This window comes from Bos mutus, chromosome 7 (genome assembly GCF_027580195.1).
Source record: "Bos mutus isolate GX-2022 chromosome 7, NWIPB_WYAK_1.1, whole genome shotgun sequence".
NCBI lineage: Eukaryota > Metazoa > Chordata > Mammalia > Artiodactyla > Bovidae > Bos > Bos mutus.
The window spans coordinates 44,170,173-44,191,054 of NC_091623.1; the positions used below are offsets into that span (position 1 = coordinate 44,170,173).

General features: G+C 40.9%; 1 protein-coding gene across 1 annotated transcript; it reads right to left on the minus strand.

The window, feature by feature from the left end:
• Positions 1-312: 312 nt before the first annotated feature.
• LOC102267997 (olfactory receptor 1f45-like) lies at positions 313-20,568 on the minus strand. Its single transcript, XM_070374697.1, has 4 exons — positions 20,517-20,568; positions 11,919-12,001; positions 11,562-11,609; positions 313-1,263 (listed from the first exon to the last, which is right to left on the minus strand). The coding sequence occupies exons 1-4, from the start codon at positions 20,566-20,568 to the stop codon at positions 313-315; spliced, it is 1,134 nt and encodes a 377-aa protein (XP_070230798.1).
• Positions 20,569-20,882: the final 314 nt, after the last annotated feature.

Consider the following 20,882-nt stretch of genomic DNA (forward strand, 5'->3'; position numbering starts at 1 on the left):
TGACTGGTTTGATCTTGTTGCTGTCCAAGGGACTCTCAAGAGTCTCTTCCAGCACCACAATTCAAAAGCATCAATTCCTTGGTTCCCAGCCTTATTTATGGTCCAACTTTCGCATCTGTACATGACTACGGGAAGTGATGTCTGCTTTTTCACTGTCTGGGTTTGTCATAGCTTTCCTTCCAAGGAGGAAGCATGTTTTAATTTCATAGCTGCACTCACTCTCTGCAGTGATTTTGGAGGCCAAGAAAATAAAATCTGTCACTGCTTCCATATTTAGTTTATTTCAAAAGCAATTAGGTCTAAAAAGAGTCTTTAAAGAGGCTGGGCAAAGGGGTTCTTGCTGAGAAGAAGTTTCTGGAGGGCACCCTTCAGATCTCGGTTCCTCAGGCCATAGATGAAGGGGTTCAGCATGGGGGTGACCATGGTGTACATCACTGTGGCTGCCATGTCCCTCTGGGTGGTGTGTGTGGATGCAGGGTTGAAGTAGACCCCAATGATAGTCCCATAGAAGAGACAGACAACACAAAGGTGAGAGCCACATGTGGAGAATGCTTTCCATCTGCCCTGGACAGAAGGCACCTTCCACACAGTCACAGCAATGGGTGTATAGGAGGCCATGATGCACACAAAAGAGATGAGAACCACTGGGCCCCCAAGGACCAAGACCAGCATCTCATTGACTTGGGTGTCAGAGCAGGAGAGCTTGATCAAGGCATTGATATCACAGAAGAAGTGTGGGATCCTATTGGTGCAAAAGGACAAGTGGGACATCAGGATAGTGTGGACCATGGAGATGAGGTTGGCTGAGATCCAGGGTATCACCACCAGCAAAGTACACCGAAGGACACTCATGATTGTCATGTAGTGCAGTGGGCTGCAGATGGCCAGGTAGCGGTCATAAGCAATGGCTGAGAGAAGCATGCTGTCAGCTGCCCCAAAGGTGATGAAGAAATACATCTGGGCCAGGCAAGCTGAGAAGGAGATGGTGGTGAGCCCACACAGATGGTTCACCAGCATCTTGGGGATGGTGGTGGAGGTAAAGCAGATGTCAAGAAGAGACAAGTTGCTGAGGAAGAAATACATGGGGCTGTGGAGGTGAGGGTCCAAGATGATGGCCAGGATGGTGAGAAGATTCCCCAGGCACCCACTCAAATACAGAATGCAGGACAGGCTGAAAAACACCTGCCTCTGCAGGGGCTGCTGGGAGAGGCCGAGGAGGATGAATTCAGAGACTTGGGTCTGATTGTCCATGTCCAGGCAGTGCTAAAGCCAGAAATAGGGACATCAACAGTGGGAAGAAAACAGATTACCTCACTGCTCTTTCAAACCCATCCCTGAAGATGCATCTCACTTAACCACGCTGAGCCTAGTTTCCCCATCTGTTGCTGCTGCTACTGCTGCTAAGTCGCTTCAGTCGTGTCCAACTCTGTGCGACCCCATAAACGGCAGCCCACCAGGCTCCCCTGTCCCTGGGATTCTCCAGGCAAGAACACTGGAGTGGGTTGCCATTTCCTTCTCCAATGCATGAAAGTGAAAAGCGAAAGTGAATTTGCTCAGTCGTGTCCGACTCCCCATCTGTTATATGGGACTAATTTTTCTAATTCCTTAGGATTGTTACAAGGATTAAGTGAGAAAAATAGGATAAGGGGATTAAATCCATAGCTGATGTGTTATATGGACAAACATTTTTATTTGTGGGAACTCAGTGATATTATCAAAATAAAGAGTCTTACATTAATTAGCTTGATTGTGGCAATTATTTCAGAGTGTATACATGTATCAAAGCTTCAAGTCTTACATCTTAGTTATACACAATTTTTGTCAATTATTCCTTAATTAAGATAGGGATAGAAGACATAAAATGAAAATAAACAGCCTAGGCACTTTTTAGGGTTTGGTATTTAAAATAAATAGTAAAAGTGATTAAAGACAAACTCTGAAAACACACCTGGGTTTCAGTTCCAGTTCTGCCACTTACTGGCTGTGTGATTTAGCCAAGGTACATAAATTTCTGTGCCTTGACCCAGATGGTAAAAAATCTGCCTGCAATGTGGGAGACCTGGGTTCAATCCCTAGGTCAGGAAGATCCCCTGGAGAAGGGAATGGCTACCTGCTTCAATATTTTTGCCTGGAGAATTCCATGGACAGAGGGACCTGGGGGGCTATACAGTCCATAGGGTCACAAAAGAGTCAGACACAACTGAGCGCTTAACCCTTTGGTCCTTTGCACCTGCTGTCTCCTGCTTGGAAGCTTCTAGCCTCCAGCTTCACCTCACTTAAGTTGCCTCCACTTCTTCAGGGATCCCTTCCCTGTTCCTCTCCTCTTTGGGGTGGAGCCTAGTGGTTCTCATCCTGGCACTACTGACATTTGATGCTGAATCATATTTTTGTTTGTGGTGCAGACTGTCTTATATATTATTGTATGACGTTGAACACCTGGCTTTGACCCACTGAATGCCAATAGCATTCCTCCTATCTCCAGTTGTAAGGAGCAAAAATATCTTGAATAACACCTCTTGAGCAGAGTAGAAATTTCCCCCAGTTAGGGATCACTGATACCCATGGTTAAAGCATGACAGACTCTCTCCTCCCCTCAGCATCTATACAAGTTGACTAAGTTAGAGTGGTCTGTGTGAGCGTGCATGTATGCTCAGTCACTTTAGTCGTGTCCAGCTCTTTCTGACCCCATGGACCATAACCCTCCAGGATCCTCTGTTCATGAGATTTTCCCAGCAGGAATACTGGAGTGGGCTGCCATGCCCTCCTCCAGGGGATCTTCTTGACCCAGGGATTGAATCTGCTTGTGTCTTTTGCACTGCTGAGCCACTGGGGAAGTCCTTAGAGTGGCACAGTGACCTTTATTCTATGCAATCCACAATGAGCTAACCTCTTAACAATTATCATCCCATTTAACCTTCAGCCACATCATGAGCCAACAGCTGAGGCTCCAAACCTGACTCCTGCATGGATCTGGGATCCAGCTCATGCTCTGATCCAAATATCCACTCTCTTGACCAACTCACAATACCCCTACCCATCTATGAGTCACTGATACCAGGTAACCTAAGTCCTTGTGGATGAAACTGATCAGAGAGTACCCCTAACCTCTGAAGGCAAGTTTGGTGGGGGAGGATCTTCCCTGAGATCAGCTCGATTGTGGCTTGTCTTCCTGATGCCTTATTAACCAATAACTACTATACCTCTATCAGATTCCGGGACCTCTCAACCCATCAAGAGTCCTGTTTCCAGGGATTTGGGATTCCTGCAGCCTCTACTTTGTCTTGCAACTGTGGATGAAGAGTAGGCTTTCTCAGAGAACACACAGCAGAATCACACTAACAGATTAATATCAGAATCTCTGGCCTTCAGGTATGATCCCCGGAGAACCTTGTTAGAGTGACTACAATTAGTTCATCTTCCCCAGTGAAGCCTTTGAGTCTAGGACCCCTGAGGGAAAGAGCTTTTGTCCCAGGAGCATTGCCATTCTTCACATCTGTCTCTTTTGGCTGCCAGATGGTTAGCATGGAAGTCAGTTTTTCCAGTGAAGAAGATTTTAGATATGTTATTCCTGAAAACAGTTGTGTGTGTTCTCAGGCATTCAGTCATGTCTCTTTGTGACCCCATGGACTGTAGCCCACCAGGCTCTTCTTGTGCATGGAATTTTTTAGGCAAGAATACTGGAGTGAGTTGCCATTTCTTCCTCAAGGGATCTTCCCAACCCAGGGATCATACCCACTGTCTATTGCATTTTCTGCATCAGCAAGCAGATTCTTTACCACTAGTGCCACCTGGGAAGCCCCTTGAAAACAGTTATGATGTGTTAAGGATTTGTAATGTGGCTGGAGCTGTGCAGAGCATGCAACATCCTATGCTTCTTACAAAAGCCCAATGAGGAAGGAAGCAGAAACTCTCACTTGTCCATTGTTCACCCAGCCTGAAGTGGCAGATTTAGCATTCAAATCTAGGTAGTCTGACTCCAGGGACAAACTAATGAATGCAAATGTCTCTCAGCACACATAAAGAGATATTCATTCCTTTGAATGGCTGAAGAATATTACATTGTATTTATACACCTAGTTTGTTTATCCATTCATCTGCTGATAGACAGTTGAGTTGTTTTCCATCTTTTGGCCATTACAAATAGCACTGCTGTGAACATTCATGGATAAATGTTTGAGTCCCTATTTTTAATTCTTTGGGGTTCAGTTCAGTGCAGTGCAGTCTCTCAGTCACGTCTGACTCTTTGTGACCCTGTGAATTGCAGCACGCCAGGCCTCCCTGTCCATCACCAACTCCCGGAGTTTACCCAAACTCATGTCCATTGAGTCGGTGATGCCATCCAGCCATCTCATCCTCTGTCGTCCCCCTATCCATAAGTGGAATTTCTGGGTCATATAGTAATTGTATGTATCCTTTGAGGAACTTCTGAACTGCTTTCCATAGTGGTGGCACCGTTTTACATTCCCACCAGCAATGTATAGTGGTTCTGAGATAGAGTGGGACCTGGGACCCTTTACAGGAGTGCTTTGTTGTTTTTGTTGTTGTTTAGTCACCAAGTCATGTCTGACTCTTTACGACCCCATAGACTCTAGCTCACCAGGCTCCTCTATCCATGGGATTTCCCAGGCAAAAATACTGGAGCAGGTTGCCCTTTCCTTCTCCAGGGGGATCTTCCCGACCCAGGGATCTAACCCAGGTCTCATGAGTTGCAGGATTCTTTACTACTGACCCACCTGGGCAGCCCTACAGGAGTCCTTGCATCTGGTCAAATGTCTCCTTGAGCAACAGAATACAAAGAAACCATAAGGGACTAAAAATAACCGTGAATAAACAAGTGTAGTCTGAGCAACATGAACAATAAGATACAAAAAGACAACAAACCAGCAAGCCATTTCTGAGATGCCAAGAGCACAAGAAGGGTACTTTACATGACAGCACTACCAAGGGGATGGGCAGCCACCTAAGCTATGCCTCCGGTCTAACCCACTGATCCCAGCATCCGATTTAAGAAACCCGCTTGCACCCTGCCCCCGCTTCCGCCTGACGAAACTGAGAACCTAGCAAGGGCACCTGTTTCTTGTTTTTGCTCCCTTCTGCTGCAGCATGAGCCCCAGTAAAGTCTTACTTGAATTTCTCATCTGGCCTTCTAGCAACTTCCACTGATTAAAGAGCCCAAGGGCCTGAATTTAGCAGTTCCAGTTTCTCCACATAGCTTTCAACACTTGCTATTTTCTGTTGTTTAAAAAAATTTAGTCATTTCATTTCTTCCACGTTGTCCATTTTATTGGCATATAATTGCTGATAGTAGTCTCTTATGATCCTTTGTATTTCTGTGTTGTCTGTTGTGATCTCTCCATTTTCATTTCAATTTTATTGATTTGATTTTTCTCCCTTTGTTTCTTGATGAGTCTGGCTAATGGTTTGTCAATTTTATTTATCCTTTCAAAGAACCAGCTTTTGGCTTTGTTGATTTTTGCTATGGTCTCTTTTGTTTCTTTTGCATTTATTTCTGCCCTAATTTTTAAGATTTCTTTCCTTCTGGGGTTCTTCATTTCTTCCTTTTCTAGTTGCTTTAGGTGTAGAGTTAGGAAATATACCATGTTCATGGATCAGAAGAATCAATATAGTGAACATGAATATACTACCCAAAGCAATCTATAGATTCAATGCAATCCCTATCAAGCTACCAATGGTATTTTTCACAGAGCTAGAAAAATAATTTTACAATTTGTATAGAAATACAAAAAACCTCAAATAGCCAAAGCAATCTTGAGAAAGAAGAATGGAACTGGAGGAATCAACCTGCCTGACTTCAGTCTCTACTACAAAGCCACAGTCATCAAGACAGTATGGTACTGGCACAAAGACAGAAATATAGATCAATGGAATAAGATAGAAAGCCCAGAGATAAATCCACGCACCTATGGACACCTTATCTTTGACAAAGGAGGCAAGAATATACAATGGAGAAAAGACAATCTCTTTAACAAGTGATGCTGGAAAAACTGGCCAACCACTTGCAAAAGAATGAAACTAGAACACTTTCTAACACCATACACAAAAATAAACTCAAAATGGATTAAAGATCTAAACATAAAACTAGAAACTATAAAACTCTTAGAGGAGAACATAGGCAAAACACTCTCCGACATAAATCACAGCAGGATCCTCTATGACCCACCTCCCAGAGTAATGGAAATAAAAGCAAAAATAAACAAATGGGACCTAATTAAACTCAAAAGCTTCTGCACAACAAAGGAAACTATAAGCAAGGTGAAAAGACAGCCTTCAGAATGGGAGAAAATAATAGCAAATGAAGCAACTGACAAACAACTAATCTCAAAAATATACAAGCAACTCCTGAAGCTCAATTCCACAAAAATAAATGACCCAATCAAAAAGTGGGCCAAAGAATTAAATAGACATTTCTCCAAAGAAGACATACAGGTGGCTAACAAACACATGAAAAGATGCTCAACATCACTCATTATCAGAGAAATGCAAATCAAAACCACTATGAGGTACCATTTCACACCAGTCAGAATGGCTGCAATCCAAAAGTCTACAAGCAATAAATGCTGGAGAAGGTGTGGAGAAAAGGGAACTCTCTTACACTGTTTGTGGGAATGTAAACTAGTACAGCCACTCTGGAGAACAGTGTGGAGATTCCTTAAAAAACTGGAAATAGAACTGCCTTATGACCCAGAAATCCCACTTCTGGGCATACACACTGAGGAAACCAGAATTGAAAGAGACACATGTACCCCGATGTTCATTGCAGCACTGTTTATAATAGCCAGGACATGGAAGCAACCTAGATGTCCATCATCAGATGAATGGATAAGAAAGCAGTAGTACATATACACAATGGAATATTACTCAGCCATTAAAAAGAATACATTTGAATCAGTTCTAATGAGGTGGATGAAACTGGAGCCTATTATATAGAGTGAAGTAAGCCAGAAGGAAAAACACCAACACAGTATACTAACGCATATATACGGGATTTAGAAAGATGGTAACAATAACCCTGTGTACGAGACAGCAAAAGAGACACAGATGTATAGAACAGTCTTTTGGACTCTGTGGGAAAGGGAGAGTGTGGGATGATTTGGGAGAATGGCATTGAAACATGTATAATATCATATAAGAAACGAATCGTGAGTCCAGGTTCAATGCAGGATACAGGATGCTTGGGGCTGGTGCACTGGGATGACCCAGAGGGATGGTACGGGGAGGGAGTTGGGAGCGGGGTTCAGGATGGGGAACACGTGTATACCCGTGGCAGATTCATGTTGATGTATGGCAAAACCAGTAGAATATTGTAAAGTAATTAACCTCCAATTAAAATAAATAAATTTAGTTTAAAAAAAAAACTTAAAATCAGATTCTAAAACTTAAAAAAAAAATTTAGTCATTCCAGTGAGAGTGAAGTGATACCTCACTGTGGTTTTGATTTGTATTTCCCTGATGACTAATGATGTTGTTCATTTTTGTTTTTATTTTTTTACTTTTCAAAGCAGTTTATTAGATAATATTTATTACTATGAAATAGTGTGAATTAACTGATATGATGATTTAAAAACAAACAGGAAACCCCTTTGTATGCTGTCTTAGCCCGGGTTCCTCAGAAAAAGTCTCTGAGAGGGAGATGTTCAGGCAGTTTATGGAGGAGGCTCTCGGAATATCTGTAAGAGATGAGGCAACCAAGATTAGTCAGAGGCTGGTATGATCTGCAAGCTAATCCCTTCAAAGTTTTCCCTTTGAGGCAAGGGGGCTGAGCCCCTGTACCACCGGCCCCACTCCCTCACATCCAGACATTGGGTATTGGCTGGCTGTTAGTAAATAATCTGCCTGCACTGTAGGAGACCTGAATTTGATCCCTGAGTCAGGAAGATCCCCTGGAGAAGGAAATGGGTGCTCACTCCAATATCTTGCCTGGAGAATCCCATGGACAGAGGAGCCTGGTGGGCTTCAGTCCATGGGGTTGCAAGAGTCAGACATGACTTAGCAACTAAACCATCACCACCACAGTGCTGGAGAGGACATTACCTGGTTAAAGCAGTTCCTTCAGCTGGGGGAAATTCTGTTTTCTAGAAGTGACTCAACTGTGAGCCTTCTGCAGCCAGCTTTTCTCACAGCTGGGCAAATGATTTCCTGGATCCTAAAGGGGACCTTTGTGGCACATTACAGCATCCACTGTGCCACCTGGGAAGCCCCATGTAAGGGGAATTATAGAGTATTTGTTTTTCTGTGACTTCCTTCTTTCACTTAGCATAATGTCCTCAAGGTTCATTCACATTGTCTCATATGGAAGAGTTTATTTCTTCTTTAAGGCTGAATAATATTCCACTGTATATATGGACCACATTTTATTTATCCACCTATCCATCAGGAGACATTTAAATTGCTTTACTACTCAGACAGCCTGGGTATGCCAAAACCAATACAATATTGTAAGATAAAAATAATAATAATAAGTGTTACTCCAGTTGTTTGGGCTCTGTGAACCTGCACAGTTGATTTAGTCTGAGTTCAACTGCTTCATTTAGAAGAATTATTTTGGAAAGAAAAACACTTGAAAATGATAGTACTTTTTGTTGTTAATGAGCTTAGGCATTAATTCAAACAACATTGAGATACTCAGCTTACTTTATGAAAGTAAATATAAATTAAGATATTATTCAATACCAGCATACTGGCAGCACAATTGATATGCTATACACATAACTTGGCTTCCCAGATAGCTCAGTGGTAAAAAATCTGCATGCCAGTGCAGGAGACACAAGTTTGATCCCCAGGTCAGGGAGATTCCCCTGGAGAAGGAAATGGCAACCCACTCCAGTATCCTTGCCTGGGAAATCCCATGGACAGAGGAGCCTGGTGGGCTACAGTTCATGGGGTTGCAAAAGAGTCAGACACAACTTAGTGACTAAACAACAGCACAGACATAACTGGAGACATTGTGAATTGTCAAAGATTTTTTCTGAACAGAAAAAGGCAGATTCATAAAGATGTTTAAAGCATTGAATATTAAAGTCTAGAAAATCTGACAGGACTCCTACAGAACACTAGAAGTAATGGATAAAATATTACAAGCATTCTCCTAAATGCATACATGAATTTATACCAAAAAAAAAAAAAAAAATAAGGAAATCTCAAAGGGTTAACAACAAATGTCCATTAATGGATTGGTGGATAAACAATATATAGTATGTTCATATAATGTAGCATAATTCAGCCACCCCCCCAAAAAAAGCAAAAAAGCCATAATGTCCTGATACATGATGCAACATGGATGAATAGTAAAAGAAGCCAGACACAAAAGGGCACATACTGTGCAAATCCACTTATGTGAAGTGTATGGGACAGGTGAAATCAGAAGGACAGAAAACAAATTGGTGGTTTCAAAGAGCCTAAAGTGGGACAGAATGGGGAGTCACTGCTTTACAGGTGTTTTCCCAAAGTGGAAACAACATTGAGGTACTCAGCTTACTTTATGAAAGTAAATATAAATTAAGATATTATTCAATACCAGCATACTGGCAGCACAATTGATATGCTATACACATAACTTGGCTTCCAGATAGCTCAGTGGTAAAAAATCTGCATGCCAGTGCAGGAGACACAAGTTTGATCCCCAGGTCAGGGAGATTCCCCTGGAGAAGGAAAATGATAGTAGGGGCTTTCTGGGATGTGTAGGCATACAGAAGGAAAGGTCAAGGGCATGCAAGATCATGAAGGCCACCTGAAGGGTTTGTTCCATTGGCAATAGGGTACTTTAAATATTTCTATAATACATAGATTAAATAACTGAAAGATACTGTATGAGGTAAACATACTCATAAACATTAGGGTTGTTAGTACTTTTTGTTGTTAATGAGCTTAGGCATTGATTCAAACAAGCCCCTAGCCACCTTCAGCTCTCCAGGGTTCACCAGACATAACATTGTCCCCAAATGCACTATGCATCTGTCACCCTGAACTTTTACACTTGTTGTGTTTTCTTAGAAGCCCCTCTTTCACCTGCCTATCTTTCTGGATCGCACCTCCTTGCCCTTCAGGTCTTGCTTTAAGCATGGACCCCTCTGTTGTCATTGTTCAGTTACTAAGTTATGTCCGACTGTTTGTGACCCATGGACCATAGCACTCCAGGCCTCCCTGTCCCTCACCATCTCCTGGAGTTTGCCCAAATTCATGTCCATTGAATCAGTGATGCTAGCCAACCATCTCATCTTCTGCCACCCTCTTCCCCTTTTGCCCTCAATCCTTCCCAGCATCAGGGTCTTTTCCAATGAGTCAGCTGTTTATAGCAGGTGGCCAAAGTATTGGAGCTTCAGCTCTTCAGCATCAGTCCTTCCAATGAGTAACCCCCTCTAGAAGGCTTCAAAGCCACAGGCCAGTCTTTGACCTGCACTTAGCTCTCACAGTCCCCTAGGATTCCCTCATCATACCGCTGACCATATATATATATATATTTTTTTTTTTATCACCACAAACCTGGAAAAGTTGTTTCCACTTTGGGATTCCTATGAATGGTATTCCTATGAACATCTTGTACATGTCCTTTAATGGATAATACATTTGTGTTCCATTGGGTCTGTACCTAAACGTGTAATTAATGAATCATGTTGTTGTTGTTGTTTAGTCACTAAGTTGTGTCAGACTCTTTTGCGACCCCATAGACTGTAGCCCACCAGGCCCCTCTGTCCACAGGATCTCCCAGGCAAGATTACTGGAGTGGGTTGCCATTTCCTTCTCCAGGGGATCTTCCTGACTCATAGATTGAACCCACATCTCTTGCATTGGCAGGCATGTTCTTTACCACTCTGCCACCAGGGAAAACCATAGTGGGGTCATATGAGTCATAGCAGAGATCTATGTTCAGCTTGAATAGATACCGCCAATCAGTTTTCCAAGATGGTTGTACCAAGGAGTTGGTTTCAGACACAAGCAGCATGGTCAGATTCTTGTATGCAGAGAGCCCTTTCTGGCTGCTGTGAGGAGAGTAGGCTGCTGAGGGCAGAGATTGGTATGAGGAGATGCAGGGAGTGATGGGAGAGGAGGAGCAGCGGGGAGATAGGTGAGGGTATCCAGGATGAGATGAGTGGCCAGAACTGAGGCTGATTACAAGGCTGGGAAGACTATGCTGCTGAGCGTTTATGACATTACATGTGTGGCTTTTTTCTACAGGAAGGGAGGTCAATTCTCCCACTCTCTGTACACTAGTAGTGTCCTACAATTCAGTTAGGACACTCACAACCTGCAGCTGGTGCCAGAACTCACAGGTGAAGGGCTCAGTCCCACAAGACTGCTCCCACTTTGGCTGCCAGTCTTCACTGACTAGAAAGATGGATGTTTCCACGATCCATCCCTCCCCTTTCACATCCTACATGTTGCTAAAATAACTCATAGAATTCAGAAAAGTGCTTTAAATTCCTGTTACCAGTTTATTATAAAAGATACAACTCAGGAACAGACAAATGGAAGAGAAATGAAGGGAAAATTATGAGGGAAGGAATAAGGAGCTTCCTTGCCCTCCCTGGATGCACCCCACTTACCAGCGGCTCCATATGCTCATCAGCCTGAAAGCCCCATTTGGGAATTTTCTGTAAAGGGATCAGCATGGAGCCCTGATTGATTAAATCACTGGCATTAATGCTGAAATCAATCTACATCCCCTCTTCTCTCCCTAGAGATCTAGGGAGTGGCGCTGAATGTTCCAATTTTTATATCTTGCCTCAGTATCCTGGAGACCAGATGCATCCTGTAGCTACCAGCAGTCTGTAAGCCCTTATCATTTCATCAGCAATCAGCATAAAAAAGATACTATCACTCCTAAGCTGACTGTCAGTAACCATGGGCAAAAACTGAAGGATCAAATTATTATATTTTATCCCAGGGTGGTTTATGCTAACATCAGGCTTCCTGGCTTGGATCAGCAGGGCAATGGGGATAGTGTAGAACTTGATCAGGAAGAAGGTGAGGTTTTCCAGTTTGGCTAGAAGACAGCACACCTATATTGCCCAAGAGTAAGGTATTAGTTGCTCAGTCATATCAACTCTTTGCGACCCTGTGGACTGTAGTCAGTCAGGTTCCTCTGTCCATGGAATTTCCAAAGGAAGAATACTGGAGTAGGTTGTCATTTCCTCCTCTAGGGGATCTTCCCAACCCAGAGATTGAACCTGGGTCTCCCTCATTGCAGGCATATTCTTTACACTCTGACCCCAAGAGAAAACCACTCTCCAAGACTCAGCTCCAAATTACTCTTATTCTGGGAAGCCTTCCAACTGCTCTTACCCAAGGCAACAGCCCAGGATTCCCATTCTGTGTTCCTGCTCTACCTCTGACAGTACCTTGACCCCAAGAGGTTGAAGGCATCTATATCCAGCTCTGTCTCCCCCAAGACTGGGAGCTTCTCTACCCTCAGTAAGGGCTGAGGTCTCAGGGGTCAGAGAGAGGCAACCAGGAGACTTCACTTTGAATGGGTAGGTGGAGGAGGAAGCAGAGACTGCAGATCCCAGAAGGCCCCCTGAGATTCCTCCAGCATCTCCTGACCTTGAAGACTGCACATCCAGGTTGGTTGGGGCTCTTGGGAAGAGTCTCCTGGAGCCTGCAGCAGGGATAAAGCACAGTGTATGAGTTCCAGGAGAACTTATATCTGTCCCCGCACCTGCCTGTGGATGCTGCTGACAGCAACAAGCAGGAGAGCTTCTTCTCCCCTTCCCTGCTGGTCGTTTCTTGGAAGAGGCAACTCAAGCAAAGAAGGACCTCCCTCAAGCAGAGGAGGGAGAGAGTAGGAAAGCAGAATCCTACAGCTGTTGGTAGCACTGCTCAGCCTGGGAATGAGGTCAGGGCCAGAGAGAAGAGTAGTAATAGAGGACTGTAGCTTTGGGAGGCTCCTGGGAATCATTCCTGTTTGCCCATCTGGGTCCCTAGCTTTTGCTTAGCCTAGGTACCCTTTGCAGCTTCTAGGTCAGCAGTTCTCACCCCAGGGTGATTCTGCCTGACACTGGATATTGGGATATATCTTGATAATTTTTAAAATTTCATTTATTTATTTTTAATTATGAAAGTATGATAACACAAGTACAGGAGACTTGGAACACAGAACAAAGTTGCAGGAAGCAGTGTTAGTCACTCAGTCATGTCTGACTCTCTGTGACACCATGGACTCTAGCCTGCTAGGCTCCTCTGTCCATGGGATTCTCCAGACAAGATTACTGGAGTGGGTTGCCATTCCTTTCTCCAGGGGATCTTCCTGACCTAGGGATCCAACCTGGGTCTCCTGAATTGCAGGTGGATTCTTTAGTTATGCTATCTATTACAATTACTTTTTTAAGTAGATAAATTAAGATTTTTAGTTGGAGTTTCAATATCAAACTCTCAAAAATTAATAGAGTGGATGTATAGAAAAGTAGAAGGATTTAGTAGACCTGAAAAGCACCATGAACCAACTCAACATAATTAAGATGCATACAATTTTCACACAACAGTAGGATACAAATTCTATTCAAGTTCTCATAGACTATAATCTAGGAGACACTGGAACATATCCAGAAACATAAAACAAGGTGCAAAAATTTCATGGTCTAAAGGTACTGAAATCATAGAGTCTGTTCTCTTATCACTGTGGAATTATGTTAGAAATAAATATCAAAAGATTTTAGAAAATAAGCCACATATTTTCAAGTGCAATGTGACATTTACCAAGAGAGATCTTCGACTTACCCATTGAAAACCTCAATAGAGTCAAAAAGCTGAAAAAACACAGAGGGTGATTGCAGAGAAGAAAGCATGTAGATGAGAAATTGATATGTCTTGATAATTTTTTATTGTTATGACTCATTGTGGGGGAGGGATGCTCCTGGCATCTGTTAGGTTCTGACTAGGGATGCTGCTAAGCATTGTACAAGGAGAAGGACAGCCAAGAAATGATCTGGCCCCAAATATCATGAGTAGTGGGAGCTTGAGAAATTGTGCTTTAGGCATGTTTGTCTCAGCTGCTGTGTCTTGAGCTGATGCTAATCTTAAGGGGAGGCTCTGGGGGAGGCATAAGTATGAACTGGATGCACTCAGTGATGGTGTGATGTTTGTTCAACACCTGTGTGTGAACCATTCTCTGTGAGACCAGAGGAAACAGAATTCTGTTCACCTGTCAGAGGAGTTGGGAGAGACCAATCTCAAGGATCACGGCCATTCCACCGAGCCGGAGGTAGGAAGGCAGACTGTAGGGGTGAGGCAGGGGCTGGAGAAGAGAGTGGAGGTTGGATCAGCCTCCTGGGGGTAGGGGGGAACAGTGTTGTGTGGCTACTAGGGGGCTAAGTACTCCACTGAGGTCAGAGACCATGAGTTTAGAACGGGGCCAACTGGTGACATGTGATACAGGATGGCAGAAAACCAATCAGAAGAAGAAGCACCATCTCAAAGTCTGTGATAACTACATTTAAGTATTTTTTTATAATTTTATTTTATTTTTAAACTTTACATAATTGTATTAGTTTTGCCAAATATCATTTATTTTTACTCAGAGGTAAACTCTGAGCCCTTCATGTGAATCCTCACGGACCCACTGAAGGCAGTTCTCTAGGAACTTTGATTTTTCAGAGAGGAGGCTCAGAGCTCTAAAGTTCTTTCTCAAAGATACAAGGTGGGAGCGGGGATTTGGACCCTGGGTCTGAGGACTGCTTACCTTGTACATGTTTCAGAAAATTCTCTCTGGAAATCAGAATGGAGTCGGGGCAGAGGAGGGGACAGAGGAGGAGTGTGGAGGGTGATTCAGGAGAGAGGGGATGGAGCCACATGTATGTAGAGGAGTGGAAGAAACTGAGCACTTCTTGGGGAAGGAGAATGTTGAGTGAATGGAGGGATGAAGCATGGAAGGCAGTTGACACTGCAGACTGCAGGAGTGAGGCAGGAACTGGAGAAAAGAGTAGAGGTTGGATCAACTTCCTGGGGGTTGACATCAATGTCTTGGTTTTTTGGTGGAGTGCATGGATGGCCAGAAAAATTTTGGGGCCATAAATGCATCTTCCTCACTCCATTGAGCATCTTCACTCCAGCTAAGGTCCTCACTGTCCTGGCGATTCTGTGTCCTCCCATTTCCAGGCTAACCCTTACTGTGGGGGGTTCTTGAGACAATGCCTTAATGAAACAACTAGGGTATGCAATGAGGCAGAGACTTGTCTCAGAGTCAAGGAGTTTAGGAGCTCTGGGCAGCAACATAACTCAAATTATTCATTAAAATATATGTTAAAAACTTCATTATGGACTTCAGCTGTTGAGGTTTGAGTCAATGGTATTTCCAGTTTGCAGCTTTGATCATCATGGGTTTGCCCAAGATCCTTCTCATATTTCATGAATACATTCCATTTTTTTCCACCCCATTTCCTTCTTGTTTTGACAATCATTTCAAAATACTACATGTGTACTCTTAGATTTGTATGTGTTCTTTCAAGTTATGTATTGTTCTCTATATGCAATTTTAAATGGATTTTTATCTATTTTTTAAATGAATGAGGCTTATTAGAGAAGTTTAAGGTTTACAGAAAAGCTGATCAGATAGTATAGCAAGTTCCCACTTACCTCCTTTTCCTGAACACAGCTTCCTCTATTATTTATGTGTTGCATTAATGTTGTCCATTTGTCACAACTGTTGAACCAATATAGATACAATATAATTAACCAATGTCCAAGTTTACCCTAAGCTTCACTCTCTGCGTGGTACACTCTATGGGTTTTGCCAGTGTGTGATAACGTGTATCCACTGTGCCAGTTTCACAGAATAGTTTCACGTTCTACATTTTCAGTGTGCCCAAAAGGAATTATGCTGGAGAGGTCATCCTGTTTTTTGCCTGATTCACTCCATCTTATTGTAAAATTTCATTTACACTGTTAGGCACACATCTAACATCTGTTTGGGCATCCAATCCGTTTTACCTGGAGTCTCCCCGGTTATGACCAACAAACGTTTCCAATTCCCCTACTACAGCAATGCTACCAGGAACATCTTCTCACATTTGTGTGTGTTAGTTGCTCAGAGGCGTCCGACTCTTTGCGACCTGGTGAATTGTAGCCCACCAGGCTCTTCTGTCCATGGAATTCTCCAGGCAAGAAGACTGGAGTGGATAGACATTCTCTTCTCCAGGGGATCTTCCCAACCCAGGAATCGAATCCAGGTCTCCCACATTGCAGGCAGATTCTTTACTGTCTGAGCCACCAGGGAAACCCCAAAATACTGGAGTAGGTAGCCTATCCCTTCTCCAGAGGATCTTCCCAGCCAAGGAATCTAACTGGGATCTCCTGTGTTGCATGTGGATTCTTTACCAGTTGAACTACCAGAGAAGCCCAGCCTCTTGCATCCTTCCCTGTAAATAAGTTTAAGAAGTAGAGATAGACTTAGGATCAAATTTGCTGGTGTACAGAGCTTGTACATTCTGAATTTTCACCATTCTACATTCTCACCAGTGGCATAGGAGGCTTCTTTTGCCCCATAGTCCAGTTGACATGGAATTTTCTAATTTGGGGAATTAAATGCTGCCGTATGCAATAAAATTCCATTGCTGGTTTCCATTAACCACCTTGACACCCCTCCCTTTTTTGAGCATCTTTTCATTTTCATTGGTAACTTCTGTGATTTATCTGCTCATATCCTTTGCTCATATCTGTATCAAAGTTCCTACTTGTTTCTTCTTCTAGATAGTATTCCTTAGTACAGAATGGAATTTATTTTTTCCCTAACTTTTTATCTGCCAGATCATTTTATCTAAAATATCCCCCATGGAACAAAAATACTTAATGTCAATGTTTCAGATGTTTTATAAATCACCTGAACATTTCTGGTTTTAAAAATCAACAAAGTTAATTCTCTTCTACTTTTTCCTTTTAATGTTATGGCTTATATTTAATATTTAGGTCCTGAATCCAAATGGTTTTCATCTTTGCATGTGGTCTTAGGCATAAATTCAAATTTACTTTGCTTCATAAAATATAGTTTTCCCACCACAAAGGAGTAAACAATCCATCTTTTCCCTTAGATTCATGCTGCCACCCTAATAATATATTAGATGTTGAATAATGAAAGGATATTTTCTGAGATAGCCAAACCATTTCATGAGTGTCTATGTCTGTTCTAGATTTCACACTTTATAAAATGACAATGACTAAAGCATGTCTCACAATCTAGGAAGGCATATCTCTTCTGCTTAGTTCATTTTTATAGCATTAGCGGAGTTTTGTACTGACTTTATTTTCATAATGGATTTTTGCTTGGTTTTTATCAAATTCACAGTCGATACACCGGAATTGTAACTACAGTTGCACTCATAATTTGGAGGAGAGCTGGCTTCACTACAATATTAGCTCATTTGAGAATATAGTCTATTTTCATATATTCAGATTTTTATTAGTGGTTAGATTTTTTGTCTTTGGAGTTACTGAATATTTTTTGTTAACTCCTAGGTATTTTATAACAGAGGTTTTCAAAGTGTGATACAAGGACCGATGAGGGTCCCAAAGACATTTTCTGGGGGTCCAGAAAATGGACCCCCCTACTTTTCCAATTGCATTGTGTGAGTGCTGTTGTGTCTGACTCTTTATGGTCCCATGGACCATAGCCCACCAGGTTCCTTTGTCCATGGGATTTCCCAGGCAACAATACTAGAGTGAGCTACCACTGCCTACTCCAAGGGATCTTCCTGACCCAGAGATCGAACCTACATCTCCTGCATTGGCAGGTGAATTCTTTACCACCTGAGCCACCTGGGAAGCCCCTTTCCAATTACAGGTGTGTGAATGTGTTTTCATCATATGCTTCAGTTAAAATAATGTATTTACCACAGACTAAATGAAGAAGCAGACATGAACATCAAGCTCTTATAAGGCAGTCATTACGCATATTTTCAAAAATCTAAAACAAGCCTATTCTTCTCACTAAATGTTTTTGAAAATGGAATTACTCTCATATAAATGTTACCATTATTAACTTGAAGTAGGTTTACTATTATTCTTTAAAATGTGCTAACTAAATACTTTAAAGATTCTCTGCTTTAATTTTTAATATGGTAAAAATTGATAGCTACAGTCCACCTAAACAAAAACCCTTTAGGAGCCTCAATAATTTTGGAGTTTTAGTAAAGGGATCCTAAGACCAAAATGCTTGAGAGCTGTTTGTTTATAATGCGTGTTACTCTGGGAGTATTATCTTGATTTTAACTTAAGTTGCATATTTTGAATGATTGTTACTGGTGTAATACCTTGAAAAAGACTATGATTTTTGGAAGCTGATCTCGCCTTCTGCAGCACTGCACTTTCTTACTGCACTAACATATTATGTCTCAACTCTTTTATATTTCTAGATGCTCAAGTCTCTTCTCTTCCAATCCTTATATATATATATATATATATATATATATATATTTCTTTTCTTTCCTTGTAGCATCATTCATGACTTTCAGTTCCATGGTAAAGAACAGCAGAGACAGTAAGTAACTTTGACTTGCTTCTGATCCTAAAATAATACACATAAACTTCCCCACTTAGTATATTACTTTTTAGTTTTGTAGTATATTCTCTTTATCTAGCTAAGAAAGTTCCTTTTGATTTCATGTTGCAAAGGATTTTTTAAAAGTCATAAATAGATATATAATGAATCATTATGTTGTGCACCTGAAACTGATATCTTATATGTCAATTAAATAAAAAATCATGATTGTTGAATTTTAGAAAATATGTTCTTTACTTGATAAAAATACTTATATAATTTTTTAGTTTATGTGATGAACCACATGATAGGTTATCTGATGCTGTGCATCCTGTCATTCATGGGATAAACCAATACCACTTGATCATACTATATATGATTTTTACTACACTATTTCATTTGACTTGTAATATCATATAATGGATTTTCAAATCTACATAAACAGGTAAACTGAGTCTATAATTATAAACATTCTTGACCTGGTTTTAGAATCAAGATTACATTAACATGAGGAAATGAGCATGGTAGATTTCAACTATTTTTCTGTTATTTATTTATATTTTGAAGATTATATATAAAGTATTCATCAACTGTTCTTTAAAAATTTATGAGCATTCACTTATAAACCCACTGGGGTTAATGATTATAGAAAGAGAAGGTCTTTAACCATTTCAATTTCTTTAAAGCTTATTTGAATATCCAGAGTGTCTATTTCTTGAACCAGGTCTGAAATTGTACATGTTTCTGAGAATTTATTCATTTATTGTTTTGAATTTCTTAACATAGTTTTCTTATTATTTTCATTGATTTAGAAATGTCATTTATTTCTGTAGTTATTTTCCAATTTTAGTTTTGTGTTTTCTCATTGGCAATTTTCTCCTTGTTTCTATCTTATTAATCTTTTCCAATTGCTTGATTTGGGCTGTGTTAAGGATGATTTGTTTTCTGAATAAAGTCTTATGACATATATGTATATGTATGCTTAAAGCAATATGTTTCCCATGACAGTACTGTTTTAGCTTATAAATTTGACATTTGATGGTTAATTACAAATATTTCTTCATTCATCTTATGACTTGCTACAGAAAAAATATTATTTAATATTATATTGAGTTCCTAACTTATAGAATTTGGAAAGGCATTTCTTCTCTACTGATTTCCAATTTTAATGCACTACAATCTATATAATATTTATACTTTGAAGTGTATGGAGATTTGCTCTATGTCCAAATAGAAGGCTAAGTTTTGTTAAAATTCTCTATATGGTTGAAAATTATGTTTAGTCTCTGCTTGGTGAAGAGCCCAAGTATATTCAGGAGCTAATGTCTGAATATTATTATTGCATAATAATTAATAATTCCCAAATTACATTTCTGAACCCTATCAAAACTTGCAACCTCAGTTTTAAAATCTACTTATCTAGTTTCAATTTATATATTTCTGCCTCATATCTATTTCACTGAAAGTTGTGTTCATTATTTCTTTATTAATTATCTAGGGGTACATTGCTGTTGTTCAGTTGCTAAGTCGTGTCTGACTCTTTGTGACTCCATGGACTGCAGCATGCCAAGCTGTCCTGTCCTTCACTGTCTCCCAGAGTTTGCTCAAATTCATGTCCATTGAGTCAGTTATATAGGTTATTTATATCTATTAGGTTGCTACAGTGTTCTAATAATCTTCACAAAATATTCTTCTTTCTTCCTTGGTGTGCACATGTGTGTAATTTTTAAATTTCAGTACATATTTAAGCTACTAATATTTTCCTTCATAGCCAAAATAACAAGCTCATACTTAAAGTTAATAACTAAATTAAGAATGATCTCTTCATATTATTAATACCTCATCATTCACCCATAACAAATCAAAATCTTCTCTATATCCTTAATAACACCTTACAACTAGCTTATCTAAATCCACATCAAATCTAGAACTCTATGTTGGATGTGATTGTTATGTCCCTTGAATTTCTCTTCACTCTTTTCATGACCCTGGCTTGCTGATGAGATTCAACTAATTGTTCTTTGAAACTTTTCACCTTCTGGATTTCCTAATTGCTTCTTCTTGGCATCCTTTAGCTGTTCCTCCATCGTCTGCACATGATCACTCTTTCTGATGCTCAGCTATGCCAATGGGCACATTTTCAGTCTGGTTCCAGTATCCTTTAGCACTAACACACTATTCAGTGAAAGTTCCATTACACTGTTGAAGAGATCTAGGTTTGCATCCATGCACAGACCACTTCTCCAGGGAACCTGGTTCCTTTTACTGGCATATGGTATCAGAGATTTTATGATTATTATTTCATTAAATTCTATTTTTTCTGCTTTCAGCATTGCTTCTTCATTTTCCTTTGGTGAACATTTGCCTGGCATATATTCACCTATCCTTTTATTTTCAAATG